A 19,846-nucleotide genomic window follows, 5' to 3' on the forward strand; every position below is an offset into this window, starting at 1 on the left:
TGGTCTGTTTCATGTTGCTGGGTGTTTGTGAATATGACCCCATGCTTTCAGTTTCCTCACCTTCTTATTTCACCATGACACTTCTCTGATTGGAAAGCACCTTGCTCACACCGGCACACCCTGAGTCAGTAAAACACACAGTCACGAGAGAGTTAGGTGACTTCCTCGGAGGAAAGCTAAATTGTTTTGGTTGTTTAACTGTTTAACAGCAGGCCACTTAAAAATGATTCATGCAATGACCTTTATAAAAAACATCATACTCATCCTTGATTCCTTCTTTTAGTCCTCTTAATGTTCTTTTCTTTTTCATAAAGTGCTGCAGAGAAGACGTTTTTTTAATTTATTTATGATGCTTACACGTTACAAGTCTTGATGAATTGAAGTAAATGGAGGCCAGTTTTAAAAACCGCAAAACTATATCCAAACATCTGTTAAAAACGTAGAAGTAGTGAGCACACGACTAAATTAACGACTTGTATCATATACTGCAGGAGTTGTGAGAGTGTGATATAGTTTCGCTGTTGTTAAACACGGCCTCCATTTACTTAGATTCATCAAGATTTACTCCGTTTTGTCCATTTCTGGATTCTCCGTTCATTATGAAGGAATGCCAGAAAAACTAAGTTTCTGTAGGCACCCTCCCTGGTTTGGCACCATTTTTTATCTACATCTGGCCCATCTTCTCCAAATCCCAGAATCCCGGAGGAGGGGGGGGGGGTTAACGGTTGTTTGATGACCTCTTATCACATACCTTGGCCACACCTGATGCTATCACTCAGCCATCAGCACGTCACTTTGTTTCCAGACACATCCAAACAATGACTGCGTCTACACCTCTGGCTGTCTTCTTTCTCCCCCACCGTCCCTTTCTTTACATCTAAGGTCTATCATACAGATCAGAACCCCCCCACCCACACACACACACACACACACAGACACACACACACACACAGACACACACCCTCTCCTCTCTGCATTCCAAACGGCCCATCTATATGAACTCTGTCACAGCTGATGCCCTCCTTGCTTTGTACGCCTGTGTTCGGGTGCATAATGTGTGTCTATGTGTGAAGGATTGCTTCTCTGTGCCTTTCTCCCCCTGACGCTCGCTGGTCCCTCGACAATGCTTCCCTTATATGCACATAGCACACAGACGCACATGTGCAAACGCACACACACAGACACGCATTACACGGATCAAAGTGTCAAGTGCGGCGACGAGGAGACGGTGAGCCTGCGCCTCGTCACTGCCCTCAGCACAGCTGTCATTACCATCACACAGGAACCGGGTTTTACATGGAAAGAGAAGAAAGGAGCACTTGATGTTGGTTCCATCTGCAAAAGTTAACCATGATGGCCCCACCCCTCTCCCAAGGCTGAGTTACCTCAAGCAGGCTGAAGAAGCCCATTCACAGGAGAAGATGGCTTGAGGAGACAGGACCGGCCTGCGTGCCAGGCATTCCACAGCAGCACACAGTGGACACATTATTATGACATTTACAAGGCCAAGCTAGATAGATGCAGCGTGATACATGTGTGTGTGTGTGTGTCTGTGTGTGTGTGTGTGTGTGTGTGTGTGTGTGTGTGTGTGTGTGTGTGTGTGTGTGTGTGTGTGTAAGAAAATGTTGTCCACTCAGTGTGATGAAGCGAGTGCCTCTTCGAAGGAAAGTCGAAGAGGCTCGATTGATGTTTTATCACACTCGGATGCAAACACAAATCCAGTCCTGAAAACACAGTAATAAAACCACTTACGACTCCCCACAATAATCCTCTTTACATTAGTGATGTGCTGCTACTTATTTAAATTACGAGACTTTTGTGAATAATACAAGAGTAATCTTACACTCTACCTCTCCTCAGTCTCCACATATGCACACCTTTAACACAATTCAACATTTGTAACCAAGATACGCAAACTAGCCAAAGGTTTGTGGACACAACATAAAGTTGTGTAGGCCTACTTTTTATTAGGGCATCTTTTCTTTTTCTTTTGAGTATAGGCTCCTTTGTTTCAAATGAGGGATATAAAAAATGCTAAAGTATGAAATTTAATTTTAGACAATAGTGTGCTTTCAGCTTTGCGGCAACACTTTGTTTCACCCTGACAATGCCTCTGTGCAATAAACTAGCGAGGTCCGTAAAGAAATGATTTTCCGAGTTTGGCATGGAAAGCCCCCCCACCACCACCAGACGACTGGAGGCTGTTCTAGCAGCATATCATATGAATGGTTAGATATTTTGGGAAAAAAGCATAATCGCTCTCTTGTCGAGAGTTAGATGAGAAGATTGATATGAGAGCAGTATCAGTCTTCTCATTTAACTCTCTGTAAGAAGGGAAATAAGCAAAGAAAATGTATAATTCCTTTAATGTCAAAGGTTTTGAGATGAGATCTTCAACAACCATGGGTGTAGTGTTGAGATGTTCGCATTGTTTGTTCATGTGGCTACATATTTGTGCCCATACAATGTATATACTGGCCAACACTGGCCTATTGACTTCAACTGATTGCTGTTATAATGTTGTATTTACAATATGGTATTTACCACGTTGATAGAATGTTTGCAGAGACTGTGGAACACTCCAATAACTGCATTTTATCTAATGTAATGTACCATAGGTAATGTGGCCAAAGTTTGCATTGACTTACATGTGACACTGAGAGCTGGAGGCTTCAGCATCAAGACGGGCTGCTGACACGCATTCCAACGTTCCCGAGTCTCGCGAAATCAATTAGGCTGATTGGTCGCAGCAACGATCATTTGTGACATTGAACACTGAAGTCTTCTCTCACAACTTGAGATTTGCAGCTTTAACAGCCGATGCGAGGAATGCATGTGGGAGAAAACGATCAGGTGGAATGTGCATGATCATCACATTGACATATTTTGCTGCTGGTATGCTGTTGACAAGCGGAAGTGAACAACAAAATCTAGTCATGGAGCCATGAGGAGACAGCGTGACATGCAGTTGGTCGCGACAATGATCCTGTGCTCCAGTACGATCACCATGTCCCCATGCCCACAATGAGATCACAACATTGAACAATAGTTTGAACTCTTATTCACCATTGTCTGACAAAAGTAGGTCCATTTTACTGTGCAGCTGCTCGTACTGGCAAAGACGGATACACAGAGAGAAGAAGGGGAAAGTTGACGCAATAAACTCTGAAGTAACATTTAAAATCCCCATTTCCTATCTCCTCCTGCTGAACATTTCATCTGTACATTTTGCCCAAACTCCTGTCCTGTGTCATGTCATCCGTCACATATGTTGCCCTTATTTCTGAGAGACGGTGACCACGATCTCATGACCGTCATAACTCACTTATTCCGAATCATTGGCGTGCTAACTGGCCGGCTACAGCTGATGGAAATTAGTCACATGTTGAGTTGTACCCTAACCCTAACCCTAGTGAAACCAAAAGTGACTTACTCACAAACTTCCCTGGTTGCTTAAGAAATACTCAAAAGTGAAACTATTGCTGTGCAGTGATTACTTCATTCCATGAACTGAGAGGATTAGAGTAAACTGGAACTGAAACCATCAGGTGATTACATGCAAAATTATCATTCATATCTTTTTGTAAGTCAACATTTTTTTAGAAAAGAATAACAGCTTGCTGTTGCTCATGTTCTTAATCCTTAATTATAGTAAAGTGAATATGTTTTGTGTGTGGGACTGTTAGTTGGACAAAGCAAGCAATTTGAATACATCAACTTGGCATTTTTCACTTTCTCTCTGACATTTTCGAGATAACATTAACCAATCAATCGAGACAAAAGTCAATTAGTGGGCTAATGAAAATAACTGTTAATTGCAGCCCTAATGGAAACTACTGCTATTTATTCACAATGTATCAGTCAACCTGGATGCGGTGTAAGTAAATGGCTACAGCGAATAGAGTTATCAGAGTTTCAAAACTCAGTCAGTCATTCCTATTAACGGTTTGTGTTTACACCAACTTCTACGAGTCATTGTTTAGGCACTAGCACAAACAACAAGCGCAAATGTTGTAATAAATCCATTAATTAGTCCTCATTCTTGCCTTATAATCAGCTCGACGTCTGATAGATATTCCTCATATTTGACTGAATACTCAACCAACAACAGAAGTAAATGAGCACATCAACAGTAACAGGCACACTGATAAAAGGACAGAAAATTATTTAAATTAATAAAAAACCTATAAGCCTATAAAACACTGAATTGAGCTGAACTAAATTAATTTCATTGCTGGGGGTCCTCCTGAGGGGCGGGGACAATTATGGAGTAAAAGAGTTGATTGGTCAGAGCTGGCTAGACGTTCCCTCAGACTGTACGCTGATTGGCCAGACCTCAGCAGGGTCCCGCCCACGGGCGGCGCCTCGAACCTGCTGTATGTTGAAGCGTTGCGTTCAACCAGTGTTGAGTTTAGAGGGTCTCTCTCTAGCGGGGTGACAAGTCTGACCACAGGAGCAACCGAGAGGAAGTACCTGCCGTTTGAAGAAAAAAAAACACACCAAAAAATACAAAAACAACCAACACTTTTCATCGTTCCACCGCTGGATACGTAACTCGCCCTGGGGTTTGGATTAAGTTAAAAAGAACACTCTTTTTTTAGTTTTTCTTTTTAATTTGCTTTGGAAGACTCACATAACACAATGGGATCCCAGGCATCCAAGGGAGATGTGGCCGCGGAGGCGAGCGCTGCAGCCGCCGACGGTGCAGCTGTCAAAACCAACGGACAGGTAATTACACTTAGTGCGCTTTTTTATTTTTTTATCAATGGAAATACATACGAATTGATACAAGTTTGATTTGCTCACACGGAAACGTTAGTTTAACACATTTAGTCGACGCTGAATTGATCAAACTTGAATGTGAGGACATTTTTTTGGGGCAAGTCAGGTGGGGCTTTTACGCATCGCTGTCTCCTGCAGAGCAAGCCAAAAAACTACCCCAAAAAACGAAAGAAAAGAGCTAACTCTTGTTATTTATCTCGGTTGACAAGTTGAGATGAAGCACGTTGAGTTGTGTGTTTTTTTGTGAATGAGCTTTAACCCAAAATCCGCACAACGTGAGTGATAGTGCCAGGCTTTAAAGGGGGATGGGGGGGCAGCTCGCGCGCACGTAGGCACTACTCCTCCCTGTTTAAAAGCACGAGCCTGGCTGTCGTCTGGGCAACAATTTTGCTTTACAAAATTTCATCAGCGATATCTGTTTTGTTTTGTCATACATGTGATACTTTGGACCACTTTGGATCATTATGCATGTTTAATATTAGAAATTATTTATACTTATCAAGTGACACAAAAACGACTTTATTATTGATTGTATCAATCGAGCAGAATTCGTTTCAGACTGATTATTTGGGTTAATAATAAAAAAACATCGATTGTCGGTGTTTTTTCATTCGTCTATCGATGAGCTCCGGTCTGGTCTTTTGTTGAGCCGACGTCTGTCTGGTGCCCTGAGCGGTCTGCGAGGCGCTACCGCCGCCTATCGCTGGATGAGGGTACTGCAAGGCGTCGCCTCTGAGCCAGGCGACACGGTGGTTAATTGATGAGCACGACGCTGCTCTGAGAATACATGAGAAATGTACCTCTAAAATAGCCTCATGCATGTGCACAGAGTTTTTTTTATTACATTTAAACATGATTCTCTCTCTGAGCTTTAGAAACGTATGACTTATTCTGTCAACCTTTTTTTGTCTTCAGGAGAATGGACATGTGAAAACCAACGGGGATGTCTCCACAAAGGCCGATGGGGATGCTGCGGCCACCAACGGCTCGGCCGATGCAGCCAAGGAGCCCGAAGCCGGCGCCGAAGGAGATGCCATCGAGCCGGCGCCCGCTGCGGATGGAGAGGCGGCCAAACCCGAAGGCGAGGCTGCGGCCAAGGAGACCCCCAAGAAGAAGAAGAAGTTCTCCCTGAAGAAGTCCTTCAACTTCAAACTGAATCTGAAGAAGGGCAAGAAGAGCGAGGCGGTGAAGGAGGAAGCACCTGCTGCCGCCACCGCCACCGCATCCGCCGCCGCCAGCCCCTCTGAGGAGAAACCCGCCGAGAACGGAGCCGCTGCTCCGGCAGAGGAGAAGAAGGAGGAGAAGAAAGAGGAGGCTCCGGCTAAAGAGGAGGCTGCCGCTGCAGCCGAGGCCCCAAAGGCAGAGGAGGCTCCGGCTAAAGAGGAGGCCCCCAAGGAGGAGGCCAAGGAGGCCAAGGAGGCCAAGGAGGCCGCGGCCCCGGCCCCCGAGGCTACAAAACCAACAGAGGAGAGCAGCTCGACCCCGGCTCCCTCTGAAAAGAAAGAGTGATTGTACCTGAAGCTCACAATGAACTGGGTGAACTGTTTTTCAAGAGAGAGAGAGAGAATTTAAGAGCATATATATATATATATATTTATATATATGTGTGTATATGTATACATATGTATATGGATATATGTATATGTAAATATATACACATGTATGTGAGAGACTCCTTCGACGTGCCACTTTTCGTCATGATAACAAGACGACAGACTAGATTCACTAGATCACTTCCCTGGTTACTGCTCGACATCTGGACCTGGACTGAGTTTTTAGGCTGTGGGCTGGTCGCTGTGTGGAAATTGGATTTTAATGGCTAGAGCTTCGAGCTAATGACACCATGAAGTATAGATGGATGAAGGATGGATGGAGTCAAAGCATCTTTTCCCTTAAAAAAAATCTGCAAATCAAGATGCCTCCTCGCTGAAGGAATGAAACTAGAAACTAGGACACCACCACCACCTGAAATGACTGTTGAATAGAGCAAAAAAAAATAAAAATAATAATAATCAGAAAATTAAAGAGACTCGCCAACTTTTTACATTCCTATATTTTAACCCGAATTTGAAGTATTTTGTGGTGTATTATAGAGAAGCATCTTAAAGATTCAGAGAAGCTATTACCTGTTTGTTTAAAGAAAAGAAAAAAAAATAGACAACTTTGATTTTTACCTTACTATGAAAAAAAAAGAACACTTAAGCTTGCTATGTTCACTGTCGCGGTTTGATATGAAGCAGAGTTGTTTATCTGTCGTATGTGAGCCTGAATCTGCTTTGTCTCTGTAAATACATTGGATTGATTTCTGTTCTTTATTTTGCTAATGTTGACAGATGTTTCTGGTTTTATTGTAAAGTTGATAATGGTAAATAAATGTTGGTTACCTGCCTGTTTGTGTGTCTTTATGGTTATTTACATCATGCATTACATGTGTTATGAAAGTAGTATGAGAGGCCTGCCTCTCATATCAAACAGTGTTATAGAGCTGGACTGTCAACAAACACCCATTGTCAGTATTAGTCTAGTGAGGAATTAGGGATTTAACATGTTAATTCATCCACATATTGAACAATTTAAATTAGAGATACAGTTTAAAGGCTGACGCTTCATTGATTCTGACATCTTACTTTGCTTTGGTGTCTGCATATAAGACAAATGAAAGAATAAACAAAAAAACAAAAACTTAAATCGCTGCAGCAGCACCGATTTCCTCACATATTTGACCCTAGAACCCAATTTAAAGCAGCTTTTGAAAGATGAAACAACACATTCTCTCTTTTACAAACTAAACAATGAAATACAGAATTTCTCAGTTCACCTGTAGCCACAGTGGCTGCTAGTCAGCACATATAGCTTCGCTTTAATACGTCATTTTCACAAGGAACCGTCATTACAGCACATCACAGTCGGGATAAAAAAGGTTTATTAGAGCTATAAACCTGAGTAGGCCATTACTCTGCTCTATCATGTAAGTATCACTCACTCTGGCCCAGATTTAAATGAACATGTCAAGTCGAGTCCATTTTATTTATGCAGCCCAATATCACAAATCACCTCAAGGGGCTTTTCAATGCATAAAACACCCGCTGTCCTCAGCATAAAGAAACAATCAATCATCCAACAAAGACAATAACAAATAAAAGCCCATCAGCATCTTAACTGATGTGAGAGTGCGCCCCATTGGGTCATTATCTGATTCTCCATAAAACAAGAGAACACCCACATGTTTGTAGCCGATTGGTTCGGAGTTAATTGAACACACCATCACTACCACGTTAGCTGCACTGACCCCCCCCCCCCGGCCCTCTATTAGTCGTATGGCCCCAAGATCAGCACCATTACCTCTGCCTCCACTCACTCCTCCTTCTCCTCTCTCACATCTACAATATTCCCTCCATTTGAGGCAGGCGACTGGCCTTCTGAACATGGCTACCACAGCTCCGGATGGTCTGACCTAGTTCACATGCTGATATGAGTTCAGATCTGAGATCCACATTTGGAACCCAGTCTCCAAACGATTCTGAATTATTTAAACAAAGCTGAGGCCTCCATATGGATCCAGCCTTCTGCCTCCTGACCAAACGATTTATTGAGCTCAAACTGTAGATTTATTTTATAATAAGTGTCTTCAAAGACCAAGCAAAAATCATCACAACTCTTAATATTCTAAATACACTGGCAGCAGGTACAGTGAGCTGTACATCACTCATGGTTTAGTCTTTCCAGTGTTTAGTTGATCCTCTGTGCACTGCTTACTATGCATGGTACTCTGTGACTGATCGGCTCAAGGATGCTGCATTTCGCATTCAGCAATGACGGAGTCTTCAGAGATTTGGAGGAGACAATCAAACACACGTGAGCTTACACTGCCACCTGCTGGCCATTACGTGGAACGCCACGAAGCTGATCGTCTATTGTCTGGTTTCCCAAGCCTGCATCAATATGTGCATAATCAGTCTCATTATGCACTGCTTCATAAACAAAAGGGCAGTAAGTGCTTTTAGAAAAACATGCATTTCACAGATTCTTCAAATGATGTATTCAGCTGTGTTTCAAGTTGTACAGATCTTATGTTGTAAGAACATGCATGTGTGCATGTCCCCGTCTGACATTATTTGTCAAATCCCATGACCTACATTAGATACATCTGCTTGCAAATGTCATTTTATTCTATTTTTGGGTTGTAAAATGAACATTTTACTGTTTTTTTCCTTCTTGATCCTTTCCTGTCAAATAAACTAATGAAATACAATAAATATGGAAATAGGTTGTTGAGAAACATATGAAACAAAACGTGATATTTTCAGTTTTTAAAGGTCGAGACCTGAATGGCTTCTTGTTGCCTCGTGCATGACACAATGGAGGCAATTGGCATTGATACATTTATACTTAATTCAAACTAGATCACTAAACCATCAATGAATGGAGAGGAAACCCATCTATACGTACTATATCTGACTATATTAACCTATTGAGGCTGACATTAAGGGTTATGAGATACATTCAGGCAAGGCAAGCAGTGTTAGTGAGGCCGGCTTCTGATTTTAAGTCGCCCAATCAATAATACATTAATTGTAAAATTGGCAAACAAATAAAGTAATGGTGTTTCTGGTGTGACGTGGTGTGGGATGTCAGGATGGACCTGCATGCAAGTTCCACAACATGTAGAAGTGGGGTTATTTTATTTTGAATAACTTCATACCAATGTCCTTGAGCACAATTAAATGGTGCATGACACTGAACCCCAGGGACTTATGACTTCCCTGCAGAGAGGAACCACACTGAAGGAGCTGCTCAATGTATGACATCAACTGATAGTCCAGTTTACTGACAATAAAGTGGTAGATATTACAAATTAGCTTGCCCTCTGTGTCACTGTTTTAGGCTCCAGTCTAGACACTGTCTGGTTGGAGCTGCAACCTCGGCGGGTCCTTTGGTTTGTAACACCGGCGCCTCCCAGCCGGGCGGGTCGAGCATCTGTGATTGGTTGACGAGACTCTCATCGCTATAGTTCCCTGGTGCACGAGACGAGAGGAGAACCGGTGGGCACTTAACAGTGTGGAGTAATTGGGGGGTGTAAAATGGCGCTGTCTCAAGGAACAAAGAAAAAAGTTTGCTATTACTATGACGGTAAATACCCAACGTGTGCATCTCAGTTTCTTCAGATTGCAGCGGATGTTCAGGAAATTCAACGTGTATTTTGTTTTTTTAAAGTGTGCAGTACGACCATGCTATCTAGCTAGCGAGCCTGTGTAGCTAACGTTAGCTTGCTACACCGGCTAGCTAGCTAGCCTTTGCTTAGCTCGGTGTTCATCTCAGTTTCAAGTTATCCAATAACCAGAACAATGTATTTAATGTCGTTAAAATGCTGTTATTGGATTGTGATGTGTGGATATGTAGCGGTGTTTTTGTTTTTTTCTGAGAACAGAGGAGCCACACATCTAACGTCGCTAATCTCATCAGTGTTCTCCCAAATTGCTAAGAACTTCCGGTTATCAGTTTCAATATTTAGAGGAACGTTATGTGTCGTTAAGTTTGAATGCATTTCCTTTTTTTTGCGATGCATTTGCACTCTCAAAGAAAATGCTAACGTGAGATATCGTGTGCACGTTAAGTGAAGAAAGTACCTAAAACGCTTTGTATTAAATGTGCGCATCGTCGAGCTTTTAAATTCCACTTTGTTATTGTTTGTGTTTATGTTTGAAAAAAAAAATCGAATTACGTACGTTGCTGACCTATTTATATATCTCACATTTTAATATCGGGTCATGTCGGTGTCCAAACATGAGGTGAAACCGTGCAATAAAAACTGCTTGGTGGTCGAACTTTGTGTACCGATAAGCTACATACAATCTGCAGATAAACTAGGCATGAATGGAGTTTGGCATGAAGGAGAGACTAACTGCATTGTGGCAATAGGTTTTCAAGCAGATTTTGTGATGTGAACTTTTCTGGGTGGTTATTTTCTGTTTCAGGGGATGTGGGGAACTACTACTACGGCCAGGGCCATCCCATGAAACCCCACAGGATCCGCATGACGCACAACCTCCTCCTCAACTATGGACTGTACAGGAAAATGGAGATTTACGTGAGTTATATCACTCCACACAAGCCCCCGACACTCGGATACGTACATCGTATATTGCATCATAATCTTTAAAAAAGTAAGGGTCACATGGACAGCAGTAGGCGTGATGGTACACATATTCATCATGAACCATTCAGTGTGTCACATGTTTCTGTTTGATGTGGTCTAATAAGTGCAGTCTTGTTAGTAATGCATGTGCACAACATATATTCAAAAGAGTGAGTTTGATCCAGAAAGCTTTGGCAGCTATTTGCCTGCTGACTAAGATGTTTTAATTGTTAGTTTCTCACTGTCATGCAGGTATTTTTTATATTTGGTTGGCTATCCTAGTCCATTAGTTTGTGTTTGAATATGTGGATAACCTTGTCTGAATAGAGACTAGCCACTCAGAGAATGTTTGCATAAAACGTGTTAAAATCCGACAAACCCGATGGCTGCTGTTGAATGAAGAAGTGGCAGCAGTCACTTTTCCTCCTCATCTTTCTTTCTGCTTCCAGAGACCGCACAAAGCCAGCGGTGAGGAGATGACAAAATACCACAGTGATGACTACATTAAGTTCCTGAGGTCCATCCGACCCGACAACATGTCTGAGTACAGCAAACAGATGCAGCGATGTGAGTGTCCGCTTTTCCTCCAATGGACGCCGAAGTATTCTTGCTGTTCACAAATGTTGAATTTGCTGTTTCTTTTTCTTACAGTCAATGTCGGAGAAGACTGTCCGGTGTTCGATGGTCTGTTTGAGTTCTGCCAGCTCTCAACGGGTGGATCTGTCGGTGAGTTATGCCAACCACACGTCCCATAATCCCCCTGGTGCACCAGCCTCCAACGAGTGGGACATGTATGACATGTGCGTGGAATAAATCAGAAGTAAAGGCCTTAAATTAAACTAGCTAATGCTGTCTACCTGTGGTAGCCTTCACTGGGGAGAACATGTGCTCCCAGCACTGTCCAGATGTGCTCGGAAAATCTATAAAGCACATTTATAAATGTGAAGACGATAAAGGATATTTGGATCAACACACTGACGTCCATTTAACCCATATTGTATCTTTCCTCTGTTAACTTTCTACTCTAGCTGGGGCATTGAAGTTGAACAAGCAGCAGACGGATATCGCCGTCAACTGGGCCGGCGGACTCCACCACGCGAAGAAGTCTGAGGCGTCGGGTTTCTGCTACGTCAACGACATCGTCCTGGCCATCCTCGAGCTGCTGAAGTAAGCTGCTCTCTTCCCTTTTTAATAGAATCATCCTGCGTTTCTGCTGATCTGTCAGTGCGTGTACATTTTAGATCAGGTTTAGCTGAATTAGATCTTCTGCTGCCATGGAGCTTTATTTTTGATGCACACATGCCCTCGTCATTATCTTAAAGTGTCTTTGTGTTTTTACAGCCTGTAAAGTCCCACTGCAGACGACATGCTTTACTCCGCAGAGCTTTGACCATGTTGTTAACTGGATGCTCTCTCCTCTCTAGGTACCACCAGAGGGTCCTATACATAGACATTGACATCCATCACGGCGATGGAGTGGAGGAGGCCTTCTACACGACAGACCGGGTCATGACCGTCTCTTTCCACAAGTATGGGGAGTACTTCCCCGGCACCGGAGACCTGCGGGTGGGTTTGTTCATTCTAATTCTCCTTCTAAGATCATCTGCGTAACGTGTGGGCTGTAATTCAGTTACCTCCACTGTGTGCAGGACATCGGAGCTGGAAAGGGCAAGTACTACGCAGTAAACTACCCGCTGAGAGACGGCATCGACGATGAGTCCTATGAAGCGATCTTCAAACCTGTAAGTCAGCTCTTATTTAGGTACTATCGAACCACCACAATCACTCTTTACTCCATGGCTGTTAATGTGTGTGTGTGTGTGTGTGTGTGTGTGTGTTAGATCATGGCTAAAGTCATGGAGATGTACCAGCCGAGTGCTGTTGTCCTCCAGTGTGGAGCGGATTCCCTTTCTGGAGACAGACTGGGCTGCTTCAACCTCACCATCAAAGGTATTAACACGATTCACTCGCCCTAAACCGACATGTAGAAGTGCTTTAGTGCTGGAGAATTCTAATATGTGCGAGTTCCTCCAGGCCATGCCAAATGTGTGGAGTACATCAAAGGTTTCAACCTGCCCCTGCTGATGCTGGGCGGCGGAGGCTACACCATCCGCAACGTGGCCCGCTGCTGGACGTACGAGACGGCCGTCGCCCTGGACTGCTCCATCCCCAACGAGCTGCCCTACAACGACTACTTTGAGTACTTCGGGCCCGACTTCAAGCTGCACATCAGCCCGTCCAACATGACCAACCAGAACACCAACGAGTACCTGGAGAAGATCAAGCAGCGTCTGTTTGAAAACCTCCGCATGCTGCCGCACGCCCCCGGTGTCCAGATGCAGGCGATCCCCGAGGACGCCCCCCACCCGGACAGCGGAGACGAGGACGAGGAGGAGGGCGACAAACGCGTCTCCAGTAAGAGGCTTCCACAGGCATAGATTTAGACAGGAAGTGGTCACGTACACACTCTATGCTACTGTCAAGTTGTACTCTGTGGATTTAAGTCTGCCTTTCTGTGTTTCAGTCCGGGCCCACGACAAAAGGATAGCCTGCGAGGAGGAGTTCTCCGACTCTGAGGACGAGGCGGAGGGTCAGGGAGGAGGCCGCAGGAACGCAGCCAACCACAAGAAGGCCAAACGAGTGAAGAAGGAGGAAGAGAAGGAAGGGGAGGAAAAGAAAGGTAAGACTTGTTCACAACTCCCAGCTGGTGTTTGTAGATGAATATGTCATCATTGTGTAATACCGTTGTGCTAATCGTTTATCTTTCTGCCTCTTAGAAGTGAAAGAGGAGGAGAAAGAGGAAGAGAAGATGGACACATCAGGGTAAATATAAAATCTGATTAGTTGTCTGTTCTATTCTATTACTGTGAAAACATCTCCTTCAAGCCAAAAACTTAATTTCACAAGATTACGTTTGGACTCATCACAATAATGTTTAATAATTTACTTTTGCACCAATACTCATTTCTACTGTTTGGAGCTTTAAGGCATCATACTGTAGCTCAGTGCAGCCTCCGTTGGTGGTTGTTTGCTGCGTTATGAGCAGAACTGTGATATGGAGTGAAGAGCCGTCACTGTGATTACTCTGAGCAGCAGAGTGAATGTATCAGCGCTGCGACATAACGCCAACAATAAACCGTGTCACCTCATCTTATCCTAAACGAAGGAGACGATTTGTAAATGGTCAAAGCATCGATGTGTGTCCTGTGAAACCCTCTTGACTCACAGTGTGTCTGGTGGTTTGTTGCATAAACTCCTTCATTGTTTGTTTCAGACCAAAAGAAGAGGTGAAGACCACTTGAAGTGTGACACCAGGAGGAAGAGTTGGTTGTGCTGTTGTCCTCAATCCCCACTGATTCCTGTATTCTCCTGCTGTGACAATGGGAGCCTTTTTGTATCCCTGTTTTATGATGTGTTCTTATGGCCAAGCCTGGTTTACACTGTAGTATTTACGTTTGTTACCAGCCTCAGTGAAACACCGGTCCGCATCTGGAGCCTCTTGAAGTATAAAACAAATGACACACGGATCCTCTTTTCAACTCTTTGTGTGAACCCGGTCTGCTGTGAAGAAAAGCACTCAGATCATTACTGTTGCTATCGTGGTGTTACAGATTTAAACAGGCTCGCGGTCGAAATACCTGCAGAGATGACGATGATTTATAAGTATAGTGCTCACGTGCAAAAAAAGGCTTTTCTGTTAGTTTTTAAACATCTATTTATGATACTGTAGGATAACCAGCATTTGGCTTGCTGTGTTGATTGATCAGTGAATGCATGTTTAGGATAATCTCGCCTTCAGCATGTATATATTGCTCCCTCTGCGCGGACAGGCCCGATCGATGCTCAGTAACTTATTTTACTTCATGAGCGGTCCCTTCAGCCCACCTTCCTGTGAACATGGTCAGTGTTTTCTTTCTTGTGGAAGTGTGAATGGTCGTGAACCTCTTCAGAGGTTCGGAGGTGTTTGGAAGTGAGTGACTTGTTTTTGATATTTTATACCATTATACATAAAGGTGGAGTGAGCTGGTTAAATGGACCCTCTACATGTGGTTGTTTGGAGTTTTATCCTTGTGAAATGTGCATTATCATAATAATTTTAATAAAAAAATGAAGTGATCCACGTTTTTCCTCCCAATTTTATTTATACACCCTCAACAGAAAACACAACTAATTATGTATTTTGCTTTTGGTTTAGATTCTGTTACTTTATCTACGGTTTTTATTTCTGGTAACTGTTAAAGGATTAGAAATTGTTGAATAATTGAGTTGCATATATCAGACAACTTATATTCATTCATTTTATGGTGACGTGTGGTGGAATAGCAGAACAAAAATTAAATGAACTCATTTGTAGAATCGGACACCGTTGGTTGGCACTTCAGTTCATCGTCTCTCCTTCCTGACTGAAGCTGTGATCAAAGTAATGAAGTAATGAAGCCTTACTAATCCGTCATCTCCACTGCTGAAGCTAAACCGTACAGGAATCATGTTGGCAGTGATGCAAAGAATTATGGAGAAGCTTAACGTTTGTGGTCAGTGTGTGTTAGTCTCTTACATCGGGATGGAAGGCCACACACTCGATGAGGCCGATATAACTTTTGAGCCTTTTTGTTGCTATTTTTCCGACATACTATACTACGCCACAACATACTATGACTAATTTTACATACTCATAACTTTTTTTTTTTTAACATGCTGTTTGACTTGCCCGTCTGATTCTCTAAACTTCGATATGTCAGGAACACCCGGACGGACTTTCTTTAAATTTCGACTCCCGCATGGACGACTAGAATTGTGGTCAAAGTTCCCTGTGATCTCAAAAAACAAGTTTGACATAAATCAAGAATTAATGCGCTAATTATAACAATGTCTAATAGGTTCAAATCATGAGGTTTTGGACAAACATGGATGTAAATAAATTGGATGGCAGTGGCACAGAACTGTGAGGTGGTCCTTTCAGTATGCTTCTCCTTTATATTGCATTACATTATTGTTGACTGACAGTTGAATAAATCACGCAGCCACTTGAATTCAGTAATTTTATGGTGAATTGGTGCAGAATGGCAGAACAGAAGATACATCAACTCAAATTCTACTTGTTTGTAGAATGAGATTAAATAAAGTTTGGTGTCAGGGAGTGTTGGTTCTGAAGTCCAGTCACGATCGCTCCGAGGATCCAGGGTACAAAAGTTGCTTCTGATCCCACAAAGACAGTTTTCCCGAGTGATGTTAGAAAAATGACAAAAAAACACCAGAAACCCTCTCGTCTCCGAGATGCAGTCCTGACCGCTTTACCTTTATTTGAAGCAACGGGTGAAAAGTACACTGATTACAGATCAGTTCAGATGAAGGGAATGAGGCGAGGTGGTTAGTAGACTGTAAATGCACTTCAGTCGGTGGTTGCTTCTTCCCGACTGGGCTGAAGCTGTGTGGGGAAGGAGCCCGACTGTTTACGCCTCCAGCTCAAAGTCAAAGTACTGTGAGTCAAAGTAATGAATCCTCGTGTATCCGTCTTCTCCTCCGCTGCTGTAGCTGTAAACAAAAAACATTGTACAAAGGAAATGTTAGCAGCGATACACACGGACTTTTGACTCGACCACTCTACATCACAGGTCAGTGTAGCGTCTTACCTCTTGCCATCGGGGTGGAATGCCACACAGTTGATGGGGCCGAAATGACCCTTGACTCTGCCAAACTCTTCTTCATAGGCAGCATGGAAGAACCTGAGGGGGGAGAAGAAAAGCCAGGGTCAGCGCCTCGGTCTGAACTGTCCCGAGCAGAGTGGATGTGGGACGGTGGTTGCTTCCTGACCCGTGGAGTGAACCTCGGGCACACTTTAACTCACCTGGCCTCAAACTTGCCGATCCTGGTGGAGGTAGTGGTGACCTCCATGGCCTCCTGTCCACCTCCCATCACCACCTGAGAGGTAGGGGCCAGATCACGTTTTTCATTTGACAAAACAGTTTGCGGCAAACAAACGTGTACATGGTGACAGCACTCGCAGCCTTTCCTCGTTTCACTAAGTCGGCACTTACATGATCCATATCGGGGGAGATGGCAGCAGAGTTGACGGGTCTCTCTGTCTTGAAAGTCTTGATGTGATCCAGAGAGGCGGAGTCAAACAGCTGAGAGGAAACACAGGACGCTCAATAACCACGTATGATGTCAAACAACAGGCAAGTTCAGATAAAAACCAGGTGACCAATACATGGATTATACACAGTATATACACCAAATCGTTTCTGGTGTTATATAAAAACGTTACACAACAAAAAGTAGCAATTTGGTGACCCATATATTCACAACATGTCTGGTTGTTTGTGTCAGTGAGCCGGAGAGTGGACGGGGATCTCACCTTGGCCGTGTTGTCCTTGGAGGCGCTGATGAACATGGTCAGATCCACGGATGTCTGGATGTCGTTGATCTGCTTGGTGTGATCCTTGGCCTTCTTGATGATCTCTCCAGACTGCCAATAAATAACAGTCACAACATTCAACTTTGAAGATTGTGAGTTTAAAACAAATGTTCTTTTTAAGCCAAGCCTCGTCTGAAATCACACATTTACATGCTTCATCTTCTTAATCACTGTAATATATATATATATATATATATATACACATATATACATATACATATACATATACATACAGACATATACATATTTACTGGCAAACTGAGAAGGTATTTACCCTCCCAGTTAATAGATTGTTTTGGGCTCCATAACGAATATCAGATTTGTTTATTACTACGAGATTAAATAAAAAAATGTACTTTCGAAAACCCACCCCTTTTTTGTGGTCCAATCAAATGCAAAGGATTTTATTTAAATCCCTCTTGTAACTGCGCACCGCTCAAATATTCTGTTTCCCTGGAGATCCTCACAGCACAGAAGCTAAAGAAGCTCCAACTTTGGCTTCACCGGGACTTTAAGAGACGGTGCCACATGAACACAGTTCAAAGACGGTGTCTGACCCACCTTGGCGCTGAACTGGTTGAACTCTCCGTTCTCGTGGCCAGCGATGACGAACTCTCCCAGCGGTCCCCACACAGCACTGGTTATCTTGTGGTCATTGCATGGTAGCGACAGGTAGGGCTGGTTGTCCTCTGCAGAGACAGAAACGCAGTTATTCTACCACACTACAACTGTAACAAAGATAATCTCCTTTAAATATGATGTAATCATACAGTGATGTGTGACACCATGACTTTGTTAAATACTGAGAGAGAGCTACATCCTGTTTCCTGCAGAGGAATATTGCAGTTTTTAATTAAAGACAAATTCAACATTTGCAACGATGAATGATTTTCAATCCACTTACATGAATTTGCAGTACATATCTAATTATTGCTGCTAATGTAATAAAAAAAGAGCCACATAAGTTACTATTTTGACTTTAGTGTGCCGTTACACCCCGGTGTGCAGTGTGTGGTGCGTACCGATCTGCTGTGGATCCCTCAGGTCGAAGAAGTTCAGGAAGCACTGGTAACCCATCTGCTTGTCTGTGGAAAACATGATGATGTTGCCGCTGAAGTCGAAGCCGCACGTTCTGACAGCGGAGTTGGTTTCGAGCAGAGCCAGCTGTTTACCTGTTAGGCACAGAGACACGGGGAGTTAGTGGATGTAGGACACACGCTTTGTTCTTGGAGTGCAGCTCGTCTCTACATACCGGTCTGACAGTCCCACAGTCGACAGCTGTTGTCTGCAGATCCCGTCAATACGTTTTTAGTGTCCCCTGAGAGAGTGCACGTTAAGGAGCCCAGCATGTATGAGAACAGACACTGCATCACATGAACGCACTATCGTATAAACGTTTGAAATAAAACAACGCAAACAAGTGTGTTTCTTGAAGAAGGATACAGTCACAGTCCACACACCACACGGCTCCTGTGTGTCCATTGTAGGTGCCGAGCCTCTCTCCGTTGACAGAGTACCACACGTTGGTTACCTACAGAAGGAGACATTACAATATAAGTTAATACCAAACACAATTGCAGGTGGAATAACAAGATAACGGCAGAGCATGTGTTCGTTATCTCACCGTGTCTTTGGCTACAGAGAAGAGCAGGTCTCCTTCTCGGTTGTACTTGATTTGAGTGATGGACCTCTCGTGGCCCTGGAGCAGGATGGGTCTCTGTGGAGAGAGAGAGACCTGTTAACTTGATATAACAGTACAGACATTTGCTTCAAATGAGGAGCAGGTGACTGACTCCATGAAGTGCTATGGCGTTTATTATTGAGGACAATAGGTGGTCGGTGATCACGAACCAGCTATACATGTTATGTTTACTTAATTCATCTTAGCGTATTGTACACCAGTGCAGTTCAAACAGCCGGTGAATCATCTTGCATCTCTCACAACATGCAGCTAACAGTCGCGCTAACATTGGCTAATTCTTAAGCTAACGTTAGCCAGGCTAGATATGCTAGCTTAGCTAAACCGGAGCTAACAGTCTCAGCACGATGAGACTTTATTCTGATATATATATATATATATACATAGCTCGCGACAGACGGTCACTAATAAATATTCACAAACCATGGTCGTCAGCTGGGTGTAACCAGTCGATCCAGTATATTCACAGCGACTCCCGTAAAAAAAAGAGAAAAGATCAGCACTCGTGTTTCAGGGCGCCGGAGCAGCGGCGGAAGAGGAAGATGACGTGTTTCCGGCGCAGAAAGGAAAAATAACGTTAGCACGCCCTCTCTCGGTGATACTGTAGTACTGCACCCAAATCACCTTAACGCCCAATCCCTTCAGTTTAAAGGTGTTTAAATAGGATTTAAAGGAAATATAAATTGATTTATTAAAGGTAAAGCACACAATGTGCTATTATAAATATCTATAAACATTGATTCAATTCTGTGATGTGCATTTTTTTAACAATGAAAAAGACAAAAAGTACATTTTTGAAGATACATCAAATTCA

General features: G+C 43.3%; 3 protein-coding genes across 3 annotated transcripts; 2 read left to right on the top strand and 1 right to left on the bottom strand.

Moving 5' to 3' along the window:
• Window positions 1–4,395: 4,395 nt before the first annotated feature.
• On the top strand, window positions 4,396–7,171 carry marcksl1b (MARCKS-like 1b). Its single transcript, XM_076075278.1, has 2 exons — window positions 4,396–4,728; window positions 5,698–7,171. Exons 1-2 carry the CDS (start codon window positions 4,642–4,644, stop codon window positions 6,289–6,291), a joined length of 681 nt encoding a protein of 226 aa, XP_075931393.1. The 5' UTR covers window positions 4,396–4,641; the 3' UTR covers window positions 6,292–7,171.
• A 2,583-nt stretch (window positions 7,172–9,754) lies between these two features.
• On the top strand, window positions 9,755–15,034 carry LOC142972136 (putative histone deacetylase 1-B). Its single transcript, XM_076112966.1, has 12 exons — window positions 9,755–9,912; window positions 10,758–10,870; window positions 11,368–11,485; window positions 11,570–11,644; window positions 11,947–12,085; window positions 12,343–12,484; window positions 12,568–12,660; window positions 12,760–12,868; window positions 12,953–13,333; window positions 13,443–13,598; window positions 13,696–13,741; window positions 14,193–15,034. Exons 1-12 carry the CDS (start codon window positions 9,864–9,866, stop codon window positions 14,218–14,220), a joined length of 1,449 nt encoding a protein of 482 aa, XP_075969081.1. The 5' UTR covers window positions 9,755–9,863; the 3' UTR covers window positions 14,221–15,034.
• Window positions 15,035–15,943: 909 nt separating this feature from the next.
• eif3i (eukaryotic translation initiation factor 3, subunit I) lies at window positions 15,944–19,606 on the bottom strand. Its single transcript, XM_076112968.1, has 11 exons — window positions 19,456–19,606; window positions 18,958–19,050; window positions 18,777–18,864; window positions 18,586–18,651; window positions 18,356–18,505; window positions 17,895–18,022; window positions 17,274–17,384; window positions 16,954–17,043; window positions 16,764–16,837; window positions 16,549–16,641; window positions 15,944–16,450 (listed from the first exon to the last, which is right to left on the bottom strand). The coding sequence occupies exons 1-11, from the start codon at window positions 19,456–19,458 to the stop codon at window positions 16,369–16,371; spliced, it is 978 nt and encodes a 325-aa protein (XP_075969083.1). The 5' UTR covers window positions 19,459–19,606; the 3' UTR covers window positions 15,944–16,368.
• Window positions 19,607–19,846: the final 240 nt, after the last annotated feature.

This window comes from Anarhichas minor, unplaced genomic scaffold, assembly GCF_050575085.1.
Source record: "Anarhichas minor isolate MPS153535 unplaced genomic scaffold, ASM5057508v1 ptg000051l, whole genome shotgun sequence".
In the NCBI taxonomy this organism is placed as follows: Eukaryota; Metazoa; Chordata; class Actinopteri; order Perciformes; family Anarhichadidae; genus Anarhichas; species Anarhichas minor.